General features: G+C 37.3%; 1 protein-coding gene across 3 annotated transcripts in view; it reads left to right on the top strand.

Moving 5' to 3' along the window:
- Nucleotides 1-782: 782 nt before the first annotated feature.
- LOC147824571 (uncharacterized) overlaps nucleotides 783-27,937 on the top strand; it is a 47,196-nt gene continuing 20,041 nt past the window's right edge. For 2 of the 3 annotated variants that reach the window (XM_087189406.1, XM_087189405.1), the window contains exons 1-2: nucleotides 783-907; nucleotides 9,305-9,396. In XM_087189406.1, coding sequence (XP_087045532.1) covers nucleotides 9,392-9,396 — 5 coding nt within the window. In that variant the 5' untranslated portion in view covers nucleotides 783-907; nucleotides 9,305-9,391. Of the gene's footprint in view, nucleotides 908-9,304; nucleotides 9,397-12,824; nucleotides 12,862-27,937 lie in introns of all 3 variants that reach the window. The other variant, XM_087189404.1, reaches the window with a different exon arrangement.

Below are 27,937 nucleotides of genomic sequence, written 5' to 3'. Positions count from 1 at the left end.
TGCTTTCTTCCAGAGACCGAAATGCTAGGTAGTTGTACCTGCTATTGATTATATTCTGCTTAGCAAAATATAATAGCATTTTTAACTATTAGGCATACTGTTGGAATACATAATACAAGTGAAAATAAATTACCAATTGTCCTACGAAGGGTAGTTGAAGAAGGCATGTTAAGGAAGTACTTACTTCAGATGTCATTTTTTTGGCTTTGTTTAAATCTGTCTGGATAGTTCTGAAACCTTAATCATCATGAAACTATTGTCTCCACACGAAATTCTTTCAGTTCACTATTTTTCTCCAGCTAACAACTTTGTGTCTTTATTAAACTTCTCATTTAATAAAAGAAGACACAAAATCTCTTCTTCTATGGCTTCAAGAAGTGGTGATGTGGCTAGGTAGCATGGCATTTTCCCTGTATACACTCTAAGTCCAGCCTGATACTTCTGGGTGACATTCTGCCAAGTGCCTTAAGTAATAACAGTACTGGGCATGGAGAAGAGAGAGTAAAAAGAGCCCCAATTACAAATCAGGAGGGAGTAACTTACATGTGTATAACTGGAAGCATGGGATTCAAAATCACTCACTGAGATCTGATTCTGTACCTGTTCTGCGGGCCAAGCCTGAAGATGGTCCTTCACCCCCTCCCTAGTCCTTTTCTCCTCCATAAACTAGATAGTCAAACAGTCTGTTTGACTGAGATTGTAGACCCTAGATGGTACAGCCCCAGGAGACAGTTACATTACGCATTCTTCTTCCTTGTTCCCTTTCTGTGCATGCCCCATCACAAGACCCTGCCTTCTCTTCCTTTTCGTCTTACACTATAAATAAAGAGCATACTGGACTCTAGGCAGCCATTAGCTCTCAACAGGATATGGTTCCATCTGGTCCCAGCTTTCAAGCATAATCTTGGTATGTACTCTTCTTTCTTATTGTGTTTCCATTTTTTTCATCTCCCACTGCTCTCCCCACCTTCGGACCCTATGCTGTTGCAGCATACCTGGACCTGGGACACATTTTAGAGACATAAACCTTAATAAGACAGTCTGTTCACTCAAGGAGTTCATAGTGAGGAAGATCTACATAAATTATCTAAACCCTGAATGATGACTTTTAACTACCAGTGTTCATAAAAGTCCTTTGTAATCTATAAAAATGCTACACAAATATTAAGGCATTTAAAGTACTGTAATGAATGAAAACCAACCATGAAATACTTTAAACATTTTCTTCATTAATCAGAAACTTATTTTCTGATCTTCTTTTTTCATCCTTTTGAGATGGGATTTCAGATTTCTGGGATCCTGTGAGGTTGTACCCAAGAGAAAGGTGGCCGCCTTGGATGGCTGGATAGCCTGCCTGGCAAACAACTCACACATAATACATGCTGAAACACTTTTGTTGATGGAATGAAGAAAGTATATTTGAATAATAAGCTGAGTGAAGGGACATAGAAATTCAGAATATAGCAAGATAATTTCCTTGAGAGTGGATATGAACAGCAGAAATATTTTGCTATCTTGGGCTCATAATCTCATGAGAACAATCTAGGCCCTTCCTAATTGTTTTAAATGTGTTATATATCAAGCAGAGACTTTGTGGTACAGAGTGGGAGTATGCTAACCTTTCAGGACTGCTAAAAATCAACTTTTCTGCCTAACTTTATTTTAGGGGAAATATCTCTTTTTTTCTTTCTTACATTTTCTTTGTAAGTAAGAAGTCTTAGCTGCCTAATTCATTATGCTTTCTGCTCTTGTATAGGGTTATAGAGGCACCCCACAGTTCTGGAGATATTTAATTAGATATTAATTATTAAATCTAAATAAACAGCATCCTGTTTTAACAAGAGAGAGATGAGAATAGCAATAAAACCCAGGGATAATGATACTAAGAGAGGACCCTAGAAAGGTAAGGTTTACCATCAATGGTTACACCAGGGAAATTTAGTTGTAGAGACAAGTCCTTCTTTGGGTGCAATTGCTGGGGTGACCAATAGAAAAGTTATAACAATTTCTGACCATAAATCTCCTAAATCTTATAGATATATGGAAAATTAGATAATAAGAAAATAGTAATTAAGAAATGGTGACATCCCAGGTGATTTAAGGATTGAGTCTGAGACAATATTTCTAAATAAGGACAAAGAAAGAACAAATCACTTAAAAATCTGAAAAGTTTAGATGCTCTAGGACAAGATTTAAAATGTTTTCAGATATTAAAGGCCTCCAAAACTAGTAATTAATAAGGAGAAGAGTAAGTTAACAATGAAAACAAATTCTGGCCTTGAGTTGAAATTTCTAGGTCATGGGAATAGGGCCTTCTAAATACTCCATAGGTCTCTGTTTCTGAAATGATGCAAACAAAGGCCTAGAAAGACATTCCTAAGAAGTAGATGATACCTGGCAACCAGATAAGAGGCTGGACCAAGACCCAGACCAGTTTTATAATTGTGCAATCTACCACTCTGCAAACTTAACTGGGGGTGGAAACGTTAAAGACAACTATTTCAAGAACTCTCAGAGGCAAACTTCTTAAGCTGTGACATTAGAATGTTATGACCAAATTACCGCTTCCCTCTTCACTATGGTAGTCAAGTTCCAGCAATCTCAGAGCCTTGCTTTTCTCCTTGGTACATGGGGATGATGGTTATACTTTCTGTCTCAGTCTTGCTGGATGATTATGTTCTGTCAGTAACTTAGGACACAGTGAGTGGCTCAGTAAAGAGCAAGCATTTAATATTTATGCAGCTGTTGCTACAACTAAACTAGTGATTGACATTTCTGTAGGTGTGGGGAGAGTCAGCTTTGATAGGAGAATAAATCAAAGTGTCTTCTACCTCTAAGCATTCGTTAAAGATCTTCATTTGTCTACAAAGTCATCATAAGTCCACATTTTACCCATCTTGACATCTCCAACTCACAGACCACTTTGTTCCCAAGTGCAGTCTGTGCCCCCCATTGGAAGAAATCTCTGTTTGTGCTGTGCCCTCCACGCTCGCTGTCTGTATCATTTACATGCAAACCATTTGCTCTTTTGTGTTATAATTATTTGGCTAATAATTATTTGGATGTACAGCTCCTCTCCTAGATTGTAAACTCTGAACCTAAGGTTCACTGCTGATACATTTTTAATTCATTTCAGTGAATACATATTTAATGCCTACTCTGCTAAGAGTTCAGCCAGTGTTTTGCCTCTTTCATGAAACCCGTCACTTTCTGGGACATGCTTGTTAATGAGCAAATGGGATGATTAACCAGCCTCAGCCTATTCCTTTGGCACTTTTTTCTGTTTATCTTCCAAATTGTTCCTAAGAAAAATCAATCTCATTTTAAAATACATTTAGTGCCCAAACACACACACACACACACACACACACACACATCAGGTGCTATTATGTCATATCTCATCCCAAATAAGAGAATTTACACCATAGTTTATCTGGCTACAGCTCAAGGCTATGAAGATCTGCTAAAATAGAAACTAAACTGTAATCATATCAAAATGTATATTTATGACTTTTCACAAAGGGATATTGTTTGGCTGTTGCCTTTCCAACTAAATTGTAAGATTCTTTAGGGTAGAGACTAACTTAGTACTTTTTATCCAATGTCTTCTATGTAGAAGAAACTCAATAATCTTTATTTGGTGTATATGTGGCAAATTTAAATTTGTATTATGCACTGGTGTTACACTGTAAGAGATGTAGCATGCTTTATAAAGAAAGAATAACTGGAAACAGGAAAAAATTTTCTAAGTCTAGCTCAATCCAAGTCTGTCATAGATCTCTTGGAATAATTTGAATTAATCTACCTACTGATTTCATGTTATTTTTAAGAAAAACATTAACTCAGATGTTTCAGGATTCCCACAAAATATTGGCAGATAATAAAATACTTTGGACACTGATTTACATGAAACACTGCGGAGGTTAGTTAGCTAGGCCTCACCAAGGGAAGATGGCTTTTGTCCCTATTTTTCCCTTTAAGTATCAATTTTCCATTGTAATTACAAAAAAAGACAGTGTTATAAAAATATAAAGCAGCTGAAATGAATTATAAGTCCTTTTGGGGAAGAGAGAAACGGAAAATCTTTCCCCAAGGACATCTATTTTTTAAACAGTTCCTCTTTCTATTTGAAATGCTTCTTAACGTGAAGGCTTGCAAGAATTTCATAATTGCATGGCACAAGACAAGACCACCTTTGCAGAATAGAACAGTTATTGCCAATTAAAAGTGTATTTGGTTCTGTTGTCTGTTTCTCACCGTATTAAAATCTTGCTTAATGGTTTAAAAAATGCCAGATCCTCTTGGTTATTTCCTCTTAAAGGTCCTATGCATGTATAAAATATAAATCATAGATGCTAATTGCCATATTTTCAGGTCCTTAGTGTCACCAAGGAAACATTGCAATATGTTTATGAATCAATAAATTAAACCTATTATAACAAGTCAAGATTCTAAGGTTTGCCAAAGTATAGTTTTCAAATTTAAAATCTTAACTTTTATACAAATAGATAGTGATCATGTATCAAAGATTTATTAAATTCATCAATTAAAAAAACAGCAGATGCACATGCATATTCTCCAAAATAGACCGCATACTCACACATAGAACATGCTTAAGTGCAAAGGAATTGAAGTTATCCCCTGTGTATTATCAGACCATAGTGAGATGAAATAAGAGATCAATAGCAAAAGAAACCACAAAAAATTCATAAAAACATGGAAACGGAACAACACACTTCTGAATAATCAATGGGTCACAAAGGAAATTACAGAAGAAATCAGACAGTTCCTTCAATTAAATGACAATGCCAATACAACATATCAGAATCTATGGGACACAATGAAAGCAGTCTTACGAGGGCAATTCATAGCAGTGAATATGCACATTAGGAAAACAGAGCAAGCCCAATTTAACAACCTGATGCTGAACCTCAAGCTTCTAGAAAAAGAAGTGCAGGACAAAACCAAAGCTCATATAAGGGAGGAAATTATAAAGATCAGAGGAGAAATCAAAGCAATGGAGACCAAGAGAACGATACAAAAAAATCTATGAAGCCAAGAGTTGGTTCTTTGAAAGAATAAACAAAATTGACAAACCCTTAGCCAACCTTGCCAAAAAAAGGAAAGAAAAGGCCCAAATCCATGCAATTAGGAATGAAAAGGGTGAAATTACAATAGACCCAGCAGAAATGCAAAAGATCATCAATACCTACTTCAAGAACCTATACACCAATAAGATGGAAAACACAGAAGAAATGGACAGATTCCTAGATACATATGAATACCAAAGTTGAAGGAAGAAGACTTAAAAATTCTAAACAACCTAATATCAATCAATGAAATTGAAAACATAATAAAAACTTACCAACTAAAAGAAGCCCAGGTCCCGAATTCTACAAGATATTTAGAGAGGAACTACTGCCATGAAATTGAAAGGGAAGCAATACTCCCAAATTCATTCCTGGAAGCAAGCATCACCTTGATCCCCAAAGCAGAGAAAGACCCAACTGAAAAAGAGAACTATAGGCCAATGCCACTAATGAACATAGATGCAAAAATCCTTAATAAGATAATGGCAAATAGAACACAGAAGATCATCAAGAAGATCATACACCCTGACCAAGTTGGATTCATCCCACGGATGCAGGGATGGTTCAACACATGCAAATCAATCAATGTAATACACTATATCAAAAGAGCCAAGGACAAAAACCATATGATCATCTCAATAGATGCAGAAAAAGCATTCCACAAAATCCAACATGCACTTACGATAAAAACCCTACAAAAAACTGGAATAGATGGTCTCTACCTCAATCTGATAAAAGCCATCTATGAAAAACCAACAGCCAATATCATACTAAATGGTCAAAAACTGAAACCCTTCACACTAAAATCAGGAACAAGACAAGGATATCCACTATCACCACTCTTGTTCAATATAGTTTTGGAAACATTAGCCACAGCAATTAGACAAGAGAAAGAAATGAAAGGAATAAAGATAGGAAGTGAAGAAGTCAAATTGTCATTATTTGCAGATGACATGATACTCTATATAGAAGACCCCAAGAACTCCACCAAAAGTCTTATAGACTTAATAACCAAATTCAATAGAGTAGTTGGATACAAGGTCAACACACAAAAATCAATAGCTTTCCTCTACACGAATGACAGACTCACTGAAAGAGAAATAGAGCAAACAATTTCTTTCACAATAGCATGCAAAAAACTGAAATATGTAGGAATCAACCTACAAAAGAAATTAAAGACCTCTTCTCTGAAAACTGTAGCACTTTGAAGAGAGAGATTGAAGATGATATCAGAAAATGGAAAGACATCCCTTGCTCCGGTGTAGGAAGAATCAACATAGTGAAAATAGCCACACTTCCAAAACTGCTATATAGATGCAATGTAATCCCAACTGAAATCTGAGCAGCATACTTCACGGTCCTTGAGAGAACAATGCAAAAATTCATTTGGAACAAGAACTGACCTAGAATAACAAAAGCAATTCTAGGCAACAGAGACATGGCAGGGGGTATCACAACCCCCATCTTGGTATACTACAAAGCTACTGTGATAAAAACACCATGGTACTGGCAAAGAAACAGACCCGAGGACCAGTGGAATAGAGTAGAAGATGAAGAAACAAGCCCAGACACACTCAGCCACCACATCTTTGACAAAAGAGCCAAACACCATCACTGGAGAAAAGGTAGCCTCTATAATAGATGATTCTCAAAAAATTGGGTTTCAGCTTGCCAAAGACTAAAACTATATCTCTCACCATGCACTAAACTAGAATCAAAATGGATTAAAGATCTAAATATTAAAACAGAAATGCTGAGCCGGCTGGAACAGAGGTTAGGTAGAACTCTTGAAGGCACTGGCATAGGAAAAGATTTTATGAGCAAAACCTCAGTTGGCCATGAACTAGCACAAACAATCAACAAGTGGGATCTCTTCTTATTAAAAAGCTTCTGCACAGCAAGAGAAACCACCAGCAGTGTGAAGAGACAACCCACAATGTGGGAAAAAAATCTTCACTTGCTTTTCCTCAGATAAAAGTCTACTATCTCGAATCTACAAAGAACTTAAAAAGATCAGACCTCCCAAATTTAAAGGCCCAATCTGAAAATAGGCACCTGAAATGAACAAACATTTCTCAGACAAAGAAGTAGAAATAACAAAGAAATACATGAAAAAATGTTCAACATCACTGGTCATTCAAGAGATGCAAATGAAAACAACACTGAGATTCCACTTCACTCCAGAAAGAATGGCTGTTATCGTGAAATCAACCAATAACAAATGCTGGTGGGGCTGTGGGGAAAGAGGAACCCTGCTCCATTGCTGGTGGGAGTGTCGACTGGTGTAAGCACTGTGGAAATCAGTATGGAGATACCTCAAAGAACTAGGACTGGAAGTCCCACTTGACCAAGCTATTTCCCTGCTGGGGATCTTCCCCAAAGAATTAAAAGAATCATACCACAGTGATATATGTGCACCCATGTTCATAGCAGCACAGTTTGTAATAGGTAAAACTTGGAAACAGCCCAAATGCCCATCAACTGGAGACTGGATAAAGAAAATGTGTTTTTTTTATAAAATGGGTACTACTCAGCCATAAAAAATGAGAAATTAGAGACATTTATAGCTAAGTGGATGCACATTGAGGGAATACTCTTAAGTGAAATAAATAGGACACACATGTATAAGTACTGAATAGTTTCTCTGGTGTGAGAAACTGAAAGAATAAATAAGGACTAAAAGATATAATAGATAATGTGAAATAAGAAGAAAAGGGGCAAAGGGGAAGGGGAAGTGGGAGGGGTAGGGGAAAGTAAAGAAGGGAATGGGACTAATATGAGAAAATTAAAAAATGGAAACAAAGTGTTTGTTTATAGGAGGGATGGAGGGGTTGAAGAGAGGGGAAGGGAATGAGGAAAAAATAAGAATGAAGAGAGATTATGTAAAGGTGCAAATTTCCAATGATGAATGTCATTATATTGTATACCTAAAATGTACCAATAAAATTAATTTAAAAAAATTATAAAACCAGCAGAAGGACAATGCTGGTCCAAAACAGTTTATGAAAATTGAGTATGTATTATCAGTAGAAAGAAAAATCCTGGAATAAGATTGTAAATTTAGACATCAAATGTGTAATAGTCATACAGGGCAATAAAGCCATAACAATTGAGGTGTTGGGGTTTTTTTGGACAGAAATCAGTTTTAATGTAGTATTTTTTTCAGGATAGCATCTAAATTTACAGAGCTTGTGTCCTAATTAGTAAGACAGTGTTACCTTTTCCTAGACTCTCAGATGACTCTTACACAAGCATATTGAGAAAAATATGCAGCAGCCAGATGTAGTGGTATACATCTGTAATCCCAGCACTTGGGATGCTGAGGCTGGAGAATCACTGTGAGTTTGAGGCCAACTTATGCTATACAGTAAGTTGAAGGCCAGCCTGGATCACATAGCAAGACTCTGTCTCAAACAAACAAACAAACAAACAAACAAAAATATATATATATATATACACATATATATAAAATTTTTTTCTCCATTTTCATGATTTGGGTCATATTTCTTAATGAATCTTAGAGAAACATGCACAAAAGCTCATAATTCTCCATTTTTATAGGAATTCCTGCTTTTTGATTTATCGGGCTTAGCCTGTATTGTATTTTCATGATAGAGCCCTAGGATAAGGACGACAAAAGCAAGAAAGCTTTGCTGAGAATTCCCTTGCTTCACAGTAACTGTTTCTATGCAGATATTAATACTTAAAGTCAACCCATGTAAAATTAAGCAAAAGGGCTGGGGATTTAGCTCAGTGGTGCTGCAGTCTGCCTCACAAGCACAAGGTCCTGAGTTCAATCCCCGGTACCGAAAAAAAAAAATCTGCCTGAAAACTAAACAAGAAACTAAACCCAGCCACCCTCACAGCTCTGTGCTCTCTCAGGGTCTCCTTACATGATAACGTTGACATCAGTTGGACCCAGAGAAGTACCAGCCTCCGCCAGCTCTGTTCCCTCCACAGCGTGTCTCCCACCACTCTTGCCCTGACCATGCCACTGTCCCTGTACTCCAGAAGCCTGCTGCCTCTGAATTACCTAACTGTGTGTTCTGGCCCTTTTGCTCTTCCCCTTTGATTTTATGGTTGCATTTATACTACATTATAACTAGTAAAGATCAATACAACCAGGAAGGACAAACCCTTATTGATTTCATATTTTCCAAATACTTTCTGGGCACAACACCCAGTGACAGGTCTCTCATGTTTTTATTTTTCAGTTCACTCCTGGACCTGGCCAGACTCACACAAATATATTTACAAGAAATTAAATTCATATACTCTGATGGTTCTTTCATTGTCTGTCAATGAGGTAGGTATATCTGATCCCCTTGGACTAGAGATCAGATGTAGTCCTCTTCTGAAGCAGTTTAAAATAAGATCGAATGAAGAAAAATGGAAAAACCAGAGAAACATGCTATTTATTATTTATGCCTGTGTAAAAATTTCCATATAACTCAAGCTGGTGATAGAAAGTTTAAACATAGGTTATGGTCATTGGGAAGCAAGTAATTGGGGCCCACTGGGGTAGACCTTCTTGGAGTACGTAGCTTTTCAGGCCTGATGGGAATGTCTTGAGAAGGATCTTTTATAGCAATGTGAATCTTACTCTCAAGACTTATATCTCATTTCCTTAGGAAGCTTCCAGTGATTTTTCCATCCCACAAATTCCTGTAGAATTCATTGTAAGGATCAGCTAGCTGGTACTGGGACAGCACCTGTAGTGTGGGGAAGGTCAGAGGGGAGCATAAAAGAAATCACAAGAGCTGGGGAAATGTCATGCATTTTGGTTGATTTTATAATGCTTGGCAATGTGTCAATGAAGCAATAGTGTGGTCTTTAATGAATAAGAAAATAAGTGACTGATGAATTAATAAATAAAATGTTTTTAGTCTTCCTCCTTTCTCTCTTGGTTTTCATAAATTTCAACCTTACTTTAGACAGTATTATAAACTCTTTCCAAAACACCACGAGAGTCTGCTGTTTAGTGGTATAATATATAAATTTCACTACATAAAATGGCATAAATATGCTTTATGCTATTAACCAACAAATTGATAATTTTTTTGGTCTAACATTATTATGTGTTTGCAAAGTCCTTAGAAAATGTATTTGGGGCCTGGGGATATAGCACAGTGGTACAGAGCTTGTCTGGCATGCATGAAGCCCTGGGTTGGATCTCTATTACTGCAACTAAAAAAAAAAAGAAAAAAACCTGCTGGGCCCCTCAAGCTACAAAGCTGCCTGCTCAGCCTCCAGGCTGATCTAAAAATGGCAGTCTGATTAATTGCATAGCCTTGGAGAAGAGATGTGGCCAAAACATAGCTTAGTTTCCTTTATTCCAAAAACTAGTTTAAAATAAGAAAAGAAGTAGAAATAATTAAGTCAGAAATGTTTCTAATTAGTGTGAGGAAAATACTTTTTGAAAAACAAAGAAACTTCAGGGCTTTTTATTATAAAATGATAATGCTTAAATAAAAAGTTTACTGCAAAACTCATACTTCTAAACTTTTAGGAAAGGATCTATACTACCAAGAAAAATTAAGCAAGAGACTATATAAAAATGAGCAAGTGTGAAAATGCTCATGAGATTGCCTGAAAACACAATTCAAAAGTTGTGATCAATAACATGGTGACTTTTAAAATGGCACAAAGTACATTGTTTGGTCAATTAACAAAGTAAAGAGGCCCGCAATGAGATTTTAACTGGTCGGTACCAACTTGGTGCACACTTTATGCAGCCTCAATAAAATGCATCCTATAATGCCTGGAGCATAGTAGGTCCTCGATATAAACCACTGTGCCCTGAATAAATGTGATTGAAACATGGAGAAATAGTGAGAAGAAGACTTTCAGATACCACATGGGGAGTCAGGTAGGTGATGCCTTTGCTAAGCTTTTGCTCTCTCTACCTTAATAGTCAGTAAAGAAGAGTTAGCAATCTTTGTATGTGGGAAAATCACTCCCTAATCCAAGTTTCAGGATTCTTGAAAGGCGAGCTATATTTTAGGCCTCTTTACATTTCTGACCATGCTCAGCAAGCCTTGGAGGGGAGAGGGCACCCACCTGTAGGTCAGTTTCTGCGTGGTTCCTAGGTGTGGGCCCTCATCTCTGAGTCTTTCTGTGATCCTGTGATGGGAGGATGCAAAGAAGCTAGAGTTGGAGGTAAAGGGAAGGTAGGAGGAGAGTAAGGCCACAAGAAAGCAAAGAGGTCAGAACAAGAGCTTTGAAGGAAGAAGTCACCGTGGCCATTATAATACAAAAACAAAAAACAAACAAAAAGAAAAAAGTGGAAGTCTGAATTCTTTATTTTTCCCAGCAGTTCAAAAAAATATATTTTTGGGAGCAACTGTTTCTCCAAAGGTAAGAGGGAAAACTTGCACCAGGAGAATCTTAGGGATAATCTTGGGTTTTTTTCCTTTTTTAAACAAATTGGGCCATGAGTTAATAATATAATCATAGCGTTAAAGAACTAACACACACACACACACACACACACACACACACACGCACACATACACAGGGTGGGATGGCAGGACACTGAGAGCAATATGTTTCCACTTATCCATGTTTTTAGCCCTTCTGGATGACAGAGCAACCAGCTGCCTGGAGGAGAAGACTTGGGGGTATGAGTAAGAGTGTCCCTTCATCTGAGGACAGTATCCACATGGGGGTGGAGGGGCAACCAGGAGGTGGGAGCACTCACTGTATTTTCAAGCTCTGCACTTCTCATCTGATCCAGCTCTTTGACAAAGAGAAGGATGCCAACTGAGACCTTGCAGTCCCTCGACTCAGTACAAAGCTTCCTTAGATTAGTGCCCAAACTAATTTTTATGACATGTCATTCCAGTAAGGGCACTGCTGCATTTCACAGATGGGCTTCCCCCAGATAGCGACTGTTGATTGGCCGGGTTGGGATCTGGCTGGATTAGGGAAATTTAAGCTGACAGCTGGTCTTTTTGCATGAGAGGATAAAGCCCCTGTTGTTGGGAGGAAGCGATGGGGGCTGGTCAGACCCCATGACCAAGTAGGATGGCTTACTCTTAGCAGTGGCCAACATTTCCCAAGCTAAGATGACTTTTTAAAAACGGATTGTGCAAATACAGTTGTACTGTGCATGCCCAAATGATCTCAGGCTTTGCCAAAAAGGCCAGAGTACACAAGAAAACAGCCTAGTGGAGCATGATGTGAAGAAACATGCAGAAACAACTCTAGGAAGCCCACTCTTAGATGGAAATCCCAGAAGTCCTAGTCGACTTGGAACTTATCTTCCCTAGAGAAGTGAGTCACCTCTAAATTTCCCCTGAAAGATTAGTTCACATTATCTGTTTGTATTTTGAGTAAGGATTTAAAACATTTATTTTTTTAAATAAAGGAAAGAAGGAATGAAGTGGATGTGTTTGGAAATTAAACTATTAATGGAAGCATATATGTGTGCACATACATACTCATGTGCCTCATTATGCTGAGCTTAAAGTGCATTAAGTCACCATCTGAGATGGATACTATTACATTCCTCTTTAAAGGGAAGAGGAAACCATGGCTTTGAGAAACTAGGTAATGTGAACTACTCCAGAAGCCTAACCAGCATTAATATTTGTGTTTTCCAAATCATAGGTCATATCCCATTAATGATTATAAAATCTATTTAGTGTGTCAGCATAAAGCTTTAATTGAGTAAGAGAAAACTCAGAGTGTTCTAGGTATAATAAGAACTGTTTCATTATTTTTTCAATTCAGTTACATAGATGCTGTACATTGTGGGTTGCAATACAAGGTATGTAACAATAGATTAGTTTTGCCTATTTTCAAACTTTTTTATAAATGAAATGTACTATATATTCTTTTTTGTCTATCTTATTTTATATAGTATTATCTTTGAGAAAATAATATTCTTGTAGTTTGTTCATTATTAATGTTTTATTATATATGTACACAATGCACATACTGGTCTTGTTTTTGTTGTTGTTGTTGTTATTGTTGTTGTTGTTTTTATAGGCAGGGGCTCACTGTGTAGTCCACGCTGGTCTTGAATTCACTATGTAATCCAGGCTGGCCTCGAACTCATGGCAATCCTCCTGCCTCAGCCTCCCAAGTGCTGGGATTACAAGCATGTGCGACCTCACCCGGCCTACAATGCACATACTATATATTGTGTGGCCACATACATTTTTACTAGTCTCCTGTAGATAACATTTGGCTTGTTTTCACATTTTTACTATTACGAACAGTGCTTCTATGAACATTCTAGTATGTGTCTTTAGGCAAACATATCCACACACCTTTACTTGGTAAAGGTTTATACCCAGACATAGAAGTGCCAAGTCACTGACTATGTGAGGGTTCAGCATCTGTAGAAATTGCCAGGTTTTTTTTCAAAGTCATAATACTTTAAATTTAAGTACCTTCATTGTTTTTCTTCCTGTGAACTCTATTCAAAGAAGTTTGAAATATACTAACTTACGATTTCTATGGGAAAATGTTTTCTGCAAGATCCAAATATAAAAATGTTTATTGACATTTCTGCTCTTGCATCCTTTTCTCTTTCCTTTGCCATCCTCCCTCTATACCACTGAGCCTAACTGTGAAAGTGGAGGTGGGTGGGACTGCAGTTTCTGAAACAGTGTCAGAGCAGAGGGGTGTGACTACTGGATGTGCAGTAGCCAACTGAACAGAGGGTCCTGCTCAGTGCAACTGGACCCCTGTGATTTGTAGCCCCAACCTGTAAATTCTGGGTATCCAAGACACTGTGGGGGGTACTCTGGTCTCCTGGTCATTGCCACCTCTGATGGCAGCATTACTTTCTAGATGTGTAAATGAGCAATGAGTCCCTGGGGGGAAAATGGTATTGAAGAGCAAATCAATTCCATGGATGAGATCCACAGAATTTTAGAAAATGATTATAAACTCATGCTATAAATTGATTATAAACTTGGCTAATAACAGTAACAGTTTCGTTGAAGGATAAGAACACTGAATTGAATTATGTAAGTGGGGGAAAATAAATGCATTTTCATAACTCGCTTTGAATTACAAAAGTTTGATTTTTATATTCCTTTGTTCTGGTTTTAGGGGGGAAAAACAATCTAAATTACAAGGAGAATGATTCTATGAGGAAGGCAGACTTTTTTTCTGTGAGATTTATAAAGCCTGTGTATTGCTTTTTTTCCCACTCTAGGCATTAAAAATAGTCTCTCTGATCCTGGTAAAATATCTCTGGAGACCTATTAGCAACAGGCCTGGCTAATTAACACAGCCAGAGAATGTGGCGCTTTCCCTGGGTTCCTGAGCCCTTTAATCCAGAGCAATACCCACACTTCTTTTCTTGTCCTCAAGGCTATTAAGTACTTATTAGATATCAAATTACTTCAGATCAGGACCAAAAGCCAAAGAGAGGCAAAAGAGTACTGAATTGAATTAACATTGTTACTAAATTTTCAAAAATTCAAATGTATACAACTCAGAAAATGTCAATCATGTAGAAATATGAAGGAGGCAGAAAAAGGAAAACCTAAGGAAAAATGAAGGCAGATCTGCAGCATGACTTAATTCATGGTAGAGGTAAAGGTACAACAAAATCACCTGTTCAAGGCCCATATCTATAGCTATACCACAACTGTGCCATTATGCTTATTAATCCTCTGATGCCACATCAATTTAATTTCATTTTATTACTCTAGATCTAGAAGTCTTGTTCCTACAAAAATATTATAATGATTAGTACACTTGGGTCCTGGGTTATATCATGTTAAATTACATATGACATATTAATCTGCAAATAGAAAGTACAGAAGCATTTGCCTTGTCCAGATGTGTTTTGAAAATCAGAATGCCATGATATTGTAAAACGTTATCAGAGAAACAATTTGTGGTATCTCAATTGACAAAATAGAAATTCATATCATTGTTGAATTTTGTAGATGATAGAACAGACTGCTCATGGGGGCTGATATAATTTTACTATACTTCCTAGGGTGCAGTTCCCAATTCTGTGGTTGTTCATGTCTGCCCTCTTCAACACAGCAAGCAAGTTTATCAAATTTAAGATGGCACACAGTTGGGAGGAATAATAAGCAGGGTAACAAAATTGAGATTGTTTTGTTTTGTTTTGTCTTTTGAGGGGAAAGGAAGATTTCTAAAACCATTCTTAACAAATACAAATGCCAAGATATTTAGAAAGCCACTTTTGCAAGCCCATGATGGTGATCTGCTTGGCATCAGCCAAGAAGGATCTGTGTGCTTTTGTGTTTTGGCTGAGGACAAGTTTAATGTCCATCAAAATCATGGTGTAGCTGAATTAATATAAGATTAGAACCCTAGTGGCAAGGCAAGACTCCCACTTACTTTTTACTTATTAAATGACCTCCAGGATGGAGGTTTCTTTTTGGGGTACTAAAAACAATGTTATGGTCAAAAGAAAGTGACCAGAATGATATATAAGGAATAAAAAAGCAGAAAAGGAAGAACTTTTGAGTTGGCATGAGTTGTCTTCAATAGCCCCAAGGAAGGACATTCAGTTGCAGAGACAATAGCAAGACCTGTCTGGGAGCCAGGTGTGCTTTATAAAAGCCAAGTAAAAGGAACCCACCAGGTTCCTACAACACATCCTTTGTGACTCTTTGACTATTACGCAGCAGGGGTATATGCTTTTATGCATTTTTTTTTCAGTACTGGGGATTGAACCTAGAGCCTTCACACTGAGCTATACTCATTCACCTCCTTTTTAAAAACTTTTGAGCAGGGGCCTAAGTGGCCAAGGCTAGACTCAAACTTGAGATCCTCCTGCCTCATCCTCCCAAAAGGCTAGGATTAATGGAGGCCTTTTTACAACACTGCACTCCCCTCAAACTACTCTCATTCAGCTGCTTTAAGCCTTTCATGTGAAGCATTTCAAAGAACATACATTTCATATTAACTATAATTTTTGGAGATAAATTTTTTAAGATTTGAAAACATGCTTTTCAGATTATTTGGCTATGAAAACTAACTCTACTTGCAAGTAGAGTATGTAGGAATCCTAGAAATGAGAAAATTGCTTTCAAAGGCAGTGGAATTTTTAAATGGCTATAATTAATTAAGTGGACACTAAACTGGTAAGTTTGTGTTTGTAGGACTGATATATATATATATATAATACATATATGTATATATATATCACTGTTATGCAAATATATTACATCCTATATTTTCATAATCCTTTCCAAAGCTCATAGGTCCAAGGTTTAGCCATGATTGTGACAAGTAGGTACAATGGCTCTTCTTGTCTCAGTGTCTCTGCCATAGTAAGCTTTTGGTATTTGCCAAATCAGTTAAAATACACTCCTTTATCAAGTAAAAAAAACCCCAAATTTTCAATTCCTTTCTTTTCTAGGAGCTTGAGGTAGGGCTTTAAGAGGCAGTAGGAAGGGGAGAGGAGGGGCAGCAGCTGTCCTCATATTTTGGTGGGTCCCACTGGCCAAGGAAAGAAAGATACATCCTAATTTGGTTTTAAATTGCAGGTGTGACTGCCCCCAGTGCTGCCAGAGCACATTACCATGTTAATAGCAGGAAGTGTATTGGGATCAGAGAAGCAAGCTCCCAGTTCAGCATTTTTCAAAGGGAGGGTTCCAAGCATCCCATAAAGGGGCCTCCTCCTGGATATTGGGAAGGGTGCCTTTTGGAGGTCTTTTTGCAAGAGGCAACAGATTAAGCAATGGATCGAAATATAAGTGAAAGACTTGCCCACCAAGTTAAAAAGCAAAAAAGATCTGAACTAAAATAAAAATAGCTCCAACCCAGAGATCAAGAGGACTATTTTGTCCAAGGAAAGAATAGAAGTGGTCCGCTTACACTCCGCCAAGCCACTAGCTTCAAGTGCATCATTGTGCCAACAGCAGAGGGTCTGAAAGGCTTCATTATTAAGAAGTTAATGCATGACAGCAGCCGACTCCACCACAGCAAAATTACTTGCCTCAGAAAGACTGCCTCCTATGAGTCTTGGGTTAATTACTCAAATCTCCAAATTATCCTTTGGGGAAAAAAATGAGGCACACAGAATCAAAAGCAGATCTGTAGCTGAGATTATGAAAGGGGAATGAGTTTCTTTCCATTTTAAAAAATGATTATTTCTATTGTAGGAACCACAAGAAGGGAAGGAGGAGGGGGATCTGCCCATGTACCAAGCAGGCACTAAATGGCTGGCAGCTGAACAGCCCCAGGGGAAAACAAATTCTGCCCATATAAATACTCATAGGCAGTGTTGTCTAAATTTCCAAACAAGTAACCCCAAGTCAAACAGCTTGAGGAGAATGGGGGCTGAAATGGAGACACTCCAATTCCTGTTGGAACATTTTCTCTATGTACCATTTTCTGAAATAGCTGCACCAAATCAGGCCACTGAAAATCAAATACTCTCTGCATATATACATATATTTATTTCTTAACCTTACATTTCATTTTAGGGAGTAAAGTTATTTTTAAAAATGGTCTTGGTTGAGAATCACCACCATCACCAAAACCTTTAGTTTTCTTCCTGGTTTTCTCCTCATCGACCCTGTCAGACAATCTCAAAACTTTTTAAGAAGTATTTCTCAAGTAGAGGATCCTAGGCCTATTCTTAGAAGCAAGCAGGCTTCACAAATTATAAGAAAAGTTTCACTTTTTAAATTTGATGTTTTCATTAAGACAATAATTTAAATTTTTATTTTTATCTGTTTGTTTGTCCCCTTCTGCAGCAGTGATTTACAATTGCTTAACAATTCTTTATGGAAGAAGGCTTCAATGTTTTAAGTCAGTCTATCTCAAACAAGGGTCTGTGAATTTACTCTCAGCAGAGGGAGAAACTTTCTTTCTTTATAAAGACCCTTGCAATTCACAAGTTTTTGAGAGTGAATCACAAGGACATGAATATATTTCACAACCAGCCTAGCCTCATCCTCACCAACACACATCTGCTAACCTTGAGGCAATTTAATTAACTTCACTGTTGAAGATTCTGTGTCATAAGAATTCTCAAACTCAGACCAGTAAGTGTCTTCTCAGTCCTGGGTTGAATAAACTACACTTAAAGTTATGGCACAATTCCTGTCACCGAATGTCAATATTAATATCATTTAATTTTAGTATTGTTGCTTGGATGTTGTTGCCTCCCAGTCTTACCATCTCCTGCAAGACAGGTCAGGGTCCCTAGACAGTGGCTGAGAGAAATCTGATGCACTGGATTTACCAGATGCTAAGAACAATATTAACCTCCTATCAAGTTTTCCAAGTATATTCACATTGTTGTGAAACCATCACCACCATCAACCTCCAAAATGTTTTCATCTTCTCAAACTAAAATGTTATATCAACTAAACAGTGTAACTCCACCCCTGTCTCTTTCCCAATCCATGGCAACCATCAGTCTACTTGCTGTTTCTATAAATTTGACCACCCTGTCACAGTTTTTCTGAATGATGCTCTGATTCTTACATGAAGATGAACTAGGAAACCATTTGACCCCTTCCCTTGATCATTTATGAATATGTGAATTGCCTAATTCCAGTTTTTGAATACAGTTCATTTACACATCTGAAATGTTTCTCCACCATTGCCTCTTGAGTTATTTTGTTGGCCCACCAAGAAGGACCTATCTGTTTGCAAAACTACACTCCCTCAAAATAGCCCACAAAGGAAGTACACTTGACATTGAGAAAAAATGGAGCTACATGTCCCAAGCTTGTGGAGCAACTATTTATATTCTGCTCTGGAAGCCCTGGTTATGTTGGGCTCCAGCTTGATATGGGCAGATCAGAGATCCCAGTCACCTTTTCTTGCAACTTGGTTTTGAAACAATTCCTCTTGGCCTATGCAAAGCTGAGAACTGGACCATGTTCTTTGTTTTGGAAATGGGTGACTGGATGGTGCTCTTTGCCAGTGGACAGGCACAGAATATCTGGCATAGCAGCAAGAATGGAGTAAATTTCACTTTTGCTTCCTACTTTTCAATGATTATTGAATTTCGCCATCACTCCTCTCTCCTGTGATACACTTTGATTTAGTCTCAAGACTGGACAATGTATTCCTCCCTTCTTATATGATCAAGATACACTAGTTACAAACTCAAACATAAAAATGACTTCTTATAGTCATTGAAAAATGAAGAGAAGCAATTTTTTCTTCTTGATGGGTTTTTATTTCTTTGTACACCATCTAGTTGAACACACAACCCTCCAAATGTCTTCTTAATCCACCCAATCTCATACTACTTTCCCTCAGTTTCAATCACTTGATTGATGAGAGAAGTGATAACCATACTTTATCAGTAAGGGGAGGCAAATTGATTTAGGGAGAAAGTAAACAGTGAAAGGAAACTGTAGAAGAGGTAGAACCACACATGATTCCCTTTTCCTTATGCATCTTATAAATAATAGGCTATCACATAGGGGAAAAAGAAAAATAAATGAAATGAACCACTATGGAGAAAACTTACAGGGTAAGAAGTAAGATTCTCACAGTTACTAAAGCCATGGATTAACCACCAGGGTGGCAAATACTTTATTTTAATTAATTTTTTATCTCACTTTAAGAGTAATGGACTAAAGTTTGAAGGCCCATGTTCTAGACTAGGCTTTATGACTAGCTTTCTCGATTTTCTTGGTCAAGTCCCAGAGTTTATTTCAGCTTCACCTTCCTTATGTACATTACAGCAAAAATAACATCATCTCTCTGTATACCTTGAATAAATATTATGCTACCCCACATGAATGAATTTACAACAGAATGATCTCATTTATTCTTTTTTAATTTTTGTACTGTTGCTTTCTATCTTAATCAACTCATGATGCTATAACAAAGTACCTGAGACTGGGTGATTTATAAATAATGGAAATTAATTTGTCTTGGTTCTGGATAGAAGTCCAGGATTGAGGTGGCAGCCAGTTACATGTGTGGTGAAGGCTGTTCTCTGTTTCAAAAATGGCACCTTGCCCCTGCACCTTGAGAGGAGATTAATGATGTGTCTTCACACAGCAGAAGAGACAGATAGAGAAAAAGAGGTAAATGGGGGCTACAGAGTACCCGCCAGCCCTCTCATAAGGCATTAACCCCACCCATGAGGACAGAGCCTTCATGAACTAATCAATTCCTTAAGGCCCTCTCTTAATGCTGTTGCATTGGGGATTAAGTTTCAAATGAATTTTAGGGGGCACACAAGCATGCAAACCATAGCATTAACTTGTATTTTACTTTCATGTATTTTATAAAACAAAATACATTTTTACTATTTTGGCTGTCAAAACCAGTAATCATATTTTAAACAAAATAAGAAAAGAGGAGAAACATTTCTCAATAAGTTTTAAATTTTTAGCCATTATTCCTTCAAATATTTTTCTACACAATTCTTCATTTCCTCCTTTCTGGAGCTCCAATTACATGGATTTTAATATTATCTGACAGGTTACTGACCTCCATCATTTTCCCAACATTTTTTTCTCTTAAAGTGTTAGAATAATTTCTGTTTTTGATAATAATTTCTGTCAGTTTTCCAATTCAGATTGTTTTATTGGACAGTGTCTAATTTAATGCAATGATTTTTACATTTCAATACTGTGTGTATTTGGAGGGTTTGGGAATTCTTTTTAGTCCTTTTCTACAACTTTGATTTCTATACATCTTTGTAACCAACATAATCTGTAAACTATGTAATACATTAAATCTCAAGGAACAACTTAATATATTGATAATAGTTGTTTTAAAGTCCTTATCTGTTTATTCCAACAACTGTATAATCTGCAAAATCTTTTTTTTTTTCTGGATTTTTGCTTTTTTGAGACAGTATCTCACTATGTAGTTCAGGCTGGCCTCAAACTCACTGTCGCCCAGGTTGGCCTTGAGCTCACAGCAATCCTCTTGGCTCAGCTTCCCAGGCACTGGAATTACAGGTATGCACCATGCAAATCTGTTTCTAAAGAGTATGCTCTCCTAAATATGAGTTATACTCTATTTTTTTAAGTCTTTACATGTAATATAAATTTTTAAGTTGCATTTTGGATATTGAATAAGAACCGTAGATAACAAAATATAACTTTTGTTTCGTTTATTTACCAAGGAGTGTAGCACCCTCTACTCTGGTGGTTAAGAGGAGGAGTTGATAATTTAGATAATTTAGATATAGTCTTGTGTTCAATTCCTTTTGGTATTGAATTCCCCTATGTTTAGCCCAATCTCCATCATCCCAAACAACTGTTTGACCTTATCAGTAATTGCACTGAGTGGGGACTGGCTGGACTTGCAGATACTTTTGGTTTACCTTTGGATTAAACTCTGTTAGGGCTCCACAATGTGCTGAGTTATGCAGTTTCTCTCTGTTTACCAATCATTTCCCCAAACCTACTTTTCTCAGGAAAGTTCATGTTGGAAGATGGCAGTGCTAGGAGTAACAGGAGCAGAATTATTGAGCCAAAAGATCTGTCCTTGCATTTGGAACACCTCCAGACTCTAGTCCTTCTAGCCATGTGATGTAGCCCTGTAAAACTTGTTCGATTACCATGTAGAAAAATATATTTTTAAATTTTGTCTATCTTTTTGGTTGTTAACAAGGGAGAAGAATACTTAGCATACTTCTATGTCATGACCCAAAGCAGAAGCCTCAAAAGAAGCAGATAGTTACTAGGATGTATTTCTTTGGATTATCACATCAGTATGAGCCCTGAGTGTTTGAGAGATGTTCATTTGGGAAGATCAAATACTTTCAGCAAGGAATCATTTTATCTGTGTACAGGCAAAGAGTATTATCCTAGTCAGCTTTCTCTTGTCTCTTTTGTATTTCTGGCCAAAGCTACTACTATGGTTTGGATATGTTTTGTCTCCCAAAGGTTCATGTGCTTCTGATAGCCTGGTCCCCACTGTGTCAGCAGAAGAGGCGATGGGCTCTTTAAGATGTGGGGCCTAGAGGAAGATAATCAGGTTTCAGGGTTAACACTTTTGCAAAAGATTAATGCCCATCTCCTGGATGTGGGTTGGGTCTTGAGAAACTGAATTAGTTACCATGAGAGTGGGTTATTATAAAGTGAGGCCACCCCATCCATATGTTTGACCTCCTTGTGCATGCATCGCTCACAACTCTCACATGCGTTCCCACTATGTGATGCTGTCCACTATGTTATAATGCAGCATGAGGTCCCCCAGATGAGGCTGCCTGAGTTCCAGCTTTTTAGCCTCCAAAACCGTCAGCCAAAATAAGCCTCTTTCCCTTATAAAGTATCTAGTCTTGGGTATTTTGTTATAGTAATACAATGCAAATTAAGACAGTTCCCTTTCTATCATTCAATATTTTTTTTCCTCTAGCCATTTTATGATTTTTAAACCAAGATGATGTAGTCATACAGGTTTTCTAAGAGCTCATACAAAATCTGCAGAGCTGAGTTTCTCTCTGTCAGAAACAAGTGTTTATTGTTATGTTGGAAAAATAGACTATCTGCTTCTCAAAGATAGGCCACTCTGGTCCTTAAGTCATCCTAACAGCATCTAGGAAAGCTGTCTAGTCCTCAGTCTCCTGGTTTCCAATATTGGGGGGTTGTATTAGGTAATCTCTACAGATCTTCCAACTATAATTTTTAGATATAGGTAGTGTAAGATCCTCCTAAAGGAGCTTCAGATGACTGAGTCACAAAAACTGACCAAGATAATGCATGCCATTGTCCTTTAAGTCACCTCAGTTTGGATCTAGATGATCCCATAGCTAAAATTGATGCAGCTTAGTCACAAGCTAGTGAATCATTCCATCCTGCTATTACCTTTTTCTCTCTGACCCTGTGGATACAAAATAGGAAGTAGTCTCTCAACTCTACCAATAAAGTTCTTGCCACACTGGAAGTAAGTCAGGAAATTTTCCTGGTTTAGTTTGTCTTTTTGTACCAAAAAAATCAACTTAAAAACTCTAGCATCCCTTGACGATTTAAGAATATTACTATGGTTTGAATGTATATGTCCTCCAAAATTCATGTGTCAAAACCCAATACTCAAAAGGCTTCAATCTCCTGGTTTCTGGTGATAGTGTTAAGAAGTGGGCATTTAAGATGTGATCATGTTATGAAGGCTATACTCTCATGAGTGACATAATGAAAAGAGGCCTAAGAGAGGCTCCTGGTCTCTTACATCATGGGAAACCTAAGCGACAAGTCACTGTTCTGCAACAGAGAGCAAGATACGGGATCCACTGGTGCCTGATGCTTGGACTCTAGAACTGTGAACAATACATTTCTCCAGTTTATCAATTAACCAATCTAAGGTACATTGTTATAGCGGCACAAATGGACTAAGATAAACATCATGTTTCTTCAAATAAGCAAAATGATTTTTAATATCATAGTAGTAACACTAGAGTATCCCCAAGATACTGGTAGAAAATCTTAAGGAAATTTCTCAATGATAAATTCCTAAGACACTCCAGAGAAATCAGGGAATAAGTGTTGCATCCTTAATACTTCAAAGATTTTGCTACTGTGGTCAATTGTTATATTCTACCATAGACTTCTTTTTCTTTCATGAACCTTTAGATCTACTGTCACTTGAAACTTTCAATAATCAAAAACTAATAATTCTTTCTGGATTACTTTATGAGCTTTAGGTTTTATAAAGCACATGTGTACACTTTATTTCATAGACTGATGAGACTCTATTAGTAATAGGATACAATGACTGGTTATGGATCAGGTCCAAAATGATATTGCTCATGGAGTTCAACTAAGTCAGCAAAATGATGATTCTGATTTGTGCTGGAGAAAGTGTGGAGAACTGAGGCAGGCTTGCAATTGCAACTGCACCGTGGTTGGATTCCTTGCAGACTATGAGATATTTAGAGATACTCTAAGTAAGGAAATGTCTTCCAAGGTCAAACACGTTTGGAAAAATACTACTTCACTCTTGAAGATTTGCAATGGACATCAGCCTATTTATTTAATGACTCTTCAACAAAGAAAGCAATGTCCAGTCCCAAGAGTTCTCAACATTATGTGAGTATAAAATTTTTTTCCTTGCTTTGAAAGCACTGAAATCCTCTAAGGTTAGTCTGACAAACTCTAAGCAGGAAGCCATGAGGAAGTGAAACCAAGTGTGTTCATATAAGACTTTATTCAAGCACAGGAGCAGACTTGGAATGGCAGAAGGTTGTGGACAATGTGTTATAGCATGGATGTTGACTGGCCCTGAAAGGCCCGTGTGTTAAAGGCTTTATCCATAGGGTGGCATTAGGAGGAGGTAGTAGAACCTTCCACCCCAGTTGAAGGTTCTTAGACCATATGAGGCAAGGCATGCCCTCAAGAGGAATTGTGGGATCCCAGCATTTTTCTCAGATGTGGGAATTGGTAGAGCCAAAATGAACAAAACTCCAAAGGTAAATGAAAAATCTTATGAGTCCACTGGTGCTCTGTACCTAAAGCAAAAGCTCCACTTAATCACTTCCGTAAGTAGGTATTTGAATCTAACTTATCTTCTCGAGGGACCACGAAACTATTTTGTTAACTGCCATGCTCTATAATTCAGGAGATGTAATTTATGAGCTATTCCAGAAGCCAAGAACAGATTATCCACAGAAGATACAGTGTTTTAAGTGCAAAGAAATTCCACTCTTACTTGAAAGGGAAAAGCAGATAATGAGAGTCTCAGTCTATTAACAAAATGCATTAAGTGCACAAGTACCTGAGGTGATGGGTAATGTCTATCTAAGCACTGATGTTTTAATGTTTATACTAGCTAGGTTCTTTACCATGTCACTCTCCCACAGTTGACCTTGACTTTGTTGTTGACCTAACTAGAGCCTTGCATTCTTTTTGCCAAGTCAGAAAAAGGTTAGGAATTTATAAAGGAAAGACAAACAAGCCTCTGAGATTGGTGGCTGTATGGTTACTCTCCGGTTGAGAATTTTGAATCTGAAACAAAATGTAAATGGCAGGTAATTTGTAAGTCTACAGGACAGTTTGTGTACAAGGCATAGGGGAGAAATGGCAGGTGTGGGGCCAGCTTGCAGTATTCAAAAGGTCAAGCTGTTAATATAAATATTTCTGGACACATCTGAGAATAAATCAAACACACAATGATAAAATATTAAGCTGCTTTGATATAAGCAATTTACAGAGGAGTGGGAAAGGAAAAAAGCATGGAAGATGTATCCCTAAAGTACAAAAGACATTTAGATTTCCAAAAAGTAATTATTTAATGGAGTTCTAATGACAACATAGTCCAAAGATTGTTGTAAAAGTATAGAACAAATATTTACAAACAAAAAGAATCTTTTTAGTCCATGAATTCAGAATTATTATTTTTATTTCAACAAAGACGAAAGCAATTAAATTTTACCTCTTTGAAGACAGAGTGGCATTCAAATACTGAGTGTGATAATTAATGTAGGTCCTATGAAAGTGGCTGAGAGATTTGTAGTGAGATTCACAGTTCTGTTAGACATTGCTTATTTTGATGACAGGTATCTCCTTGCTTGGTTTTTAGTAACTGTTTTCACATGTAGGAAGGCCAGAATACCACTGATGATCAACTACCAGCCCTTAAAAAAAAAGTGAAGTGGATGACCAATCTAATTTTGCTAGGAAGTATTTCTTTCATAAAATTACCCGCTTTCATTCTCTGACTAATGTCTTTGATTCTACAATTAGAAATATATCACCTTGGTGTAAGGCATTGATTCTTATGAAAAAGTAAATAGGATAACTATTATAGTCTATTAAACCTTTTCTCTGGCTTGAAAAATAAGTTAATTACAGTAATTAGGCTCAGTTACTGAAACTCAGGAGAATGACTTTGCAAGATCTTTTCCTAAAACCAGGTTTTGTCAGGGAGGACCAGAGTGATCCTGAGCACTATGAATGTGAAGGAGTTCCTAGGAATAGGAGGGGACAACATTTAAGACCATCATTCTTACCTACTTCATAGTATTTTTCAAACAGTGTGTATTAAAAATATTCTTTGTCCATTCCTTTTGAAAGTTAACTGTAAAAAAAGACTCGGAGATGTGTTTTCACTTTTAGGCCATCACATTCTCAAATCTTCTCAAATAGAAGCAGTATTCTTCCTAAGAAACGCTTTAGATCCCCATTAACATTACTCTCTACCTGAGGCTTTCTGTTCTTCTTGGAGACTGATATTCATTCAGCAAACATTGAAGAGTAATAAGTCACTACTGCCCAAAGTATGGAAGACAATGGGAGAGACAAACTCATTAGCAATGCATTGTGAACTTGTGGACTTCATGGCCCCAATATGTAATCCTCTCTTAAAATCATCATATATATGCATATATATACATATATATCTTTTGAAATTTGGGAGGGGGTTGCTTGAGAAGTGTATTAGGTTAATTAGATACTTGCAGCTTAAACAAAGATATAGAGATGTTCTCAGAATCCCATGGGCTTTCGTGTTTACCATCAAATCAGCTAAAAGCAAATAGACACAATTCTAAGGGATTTATTTTGAGATTTAATTGTACACAGACTTGCATGTAATCTCAACTTCACAACAAGTTGTCCCATGAGCATTGTTTATGAAAACAGTTTTGGAAAAATTAAGAGAATTTTCTTGCCTTCTGGCTGGATCCAGTTCCCTCTGGAAGGGTGCCACACATTCCAGTTCTTCATGTGAGATGCCAGGCAGACTGGAACCGGGACACCCATGAGTCCTCTTGCTGAGTTTCCTGGATTAGAGCTCATTTGACAAATATGAAACTTATGGAATTGCTTAACAACTGCACTGCTATTTCTTAAATTTTTCAAATGTCAACAATTACAGGATTGAGCACTAGTAACTTTGAGGTCTACTTGATTGATGAACAAACTCGAGCATAGGTAATTGTATAACCAGAACCATCCACTGGGCCAGAGGTAAAACAATTTGCCACATCTTTAATTGGAACCAGCACCAATAAAACCCAGAGCCACACAATTTGCCACCCAGACTTTTGGTTAGTGCCCAGCAAAAAGCCCTGGGTCCTGAAGAGCTCTGGCTGGTGAACTTCAAAAACATCAAGACACCTTGTGACTAAGTAAATCTAACTGGCAAACAGGGGACCACCTAATGATATCTGAAAACTGATTGTTGTGTATCCTGACTCACTAGGGATCATCTGGCTAAAGTTAATCCCTAGAGAGAGAATTTATGGTGCTTTACAAATTGTGTTATTCTTTTAACTTTATTAGGAATATAATTTTATAGATCTTATTTTTCTGTTTTTCATGGGGACAAGATATCTTTAACTGTCCTTCTTTGGAATGTATTTGGATATAAGCTGATAGAAAAATGATGAGAAGAATAAGGAGGAGGGGGTGTAGAAGACAATGAGGAAAAGGAAGGAAAGGAAACAGGAGAGGAAAAAGGGCAGAAGGAAGAAAAAGAAGGAAGAGAGCCATAGCAACAGCAATTGTGGCAGGCAAGGAAGAGTGCAAAAGGATGGCAGGATGTCCCTGCAATCCCAACACATTGGCCTTAGGGTAAAAAGGTGGTAGTGTTTTATCTAGGTTTTTCCATTTGTTAGGTCTTCACAGACATTAGATGGGAGGAATTCAAAAAGTGCTTTCTAAAAATTAGGGTAATGTATTATTTCTCAGAGGTTTGTGGGAGAAATGGGTAGTAATCGGAATAATCTAATGTTAATAAGAAATGAGGGTGATGTGGGTGGATTTAAAATTTGATCTTTTGGCTCTTCCCCAGTGCAGATGCAGGAGAATCTCCAGGCAATTTGCTCCCTATCTTTCTCAAGGATTTTCTCATAGATTTCAAATACAGGCTTATGTTAGCGAACAGTCTCTGACATCTTGGGTATTTAAACATTGTACTTCAGAAAGATATTTCTGCTAGATTGCCAATGCATATTAGAAAAGAACTTCCCC

This window comes from Heterocephalus glaber, unplaced genomic scaffold (genome assembly GCF_053883595.1).
Source record: "Heterocephalus glaber isolate CG9 unplaced genomic scaffold, H.glaber_assembly_v1.0 deba00001538, whole genome shotgun sequence".
NCBI lineage: Eukaryota > Metazoa > Chordata > Mammalia > Rodentia > Bathyergidae > Heterocephalus > Heterocephalus glaber.
The sequence above is the reverse complement of the archived record's forward strand: the minus strand, read 5'-3'. Positions and strand labels throughout refer to the sequence as shown.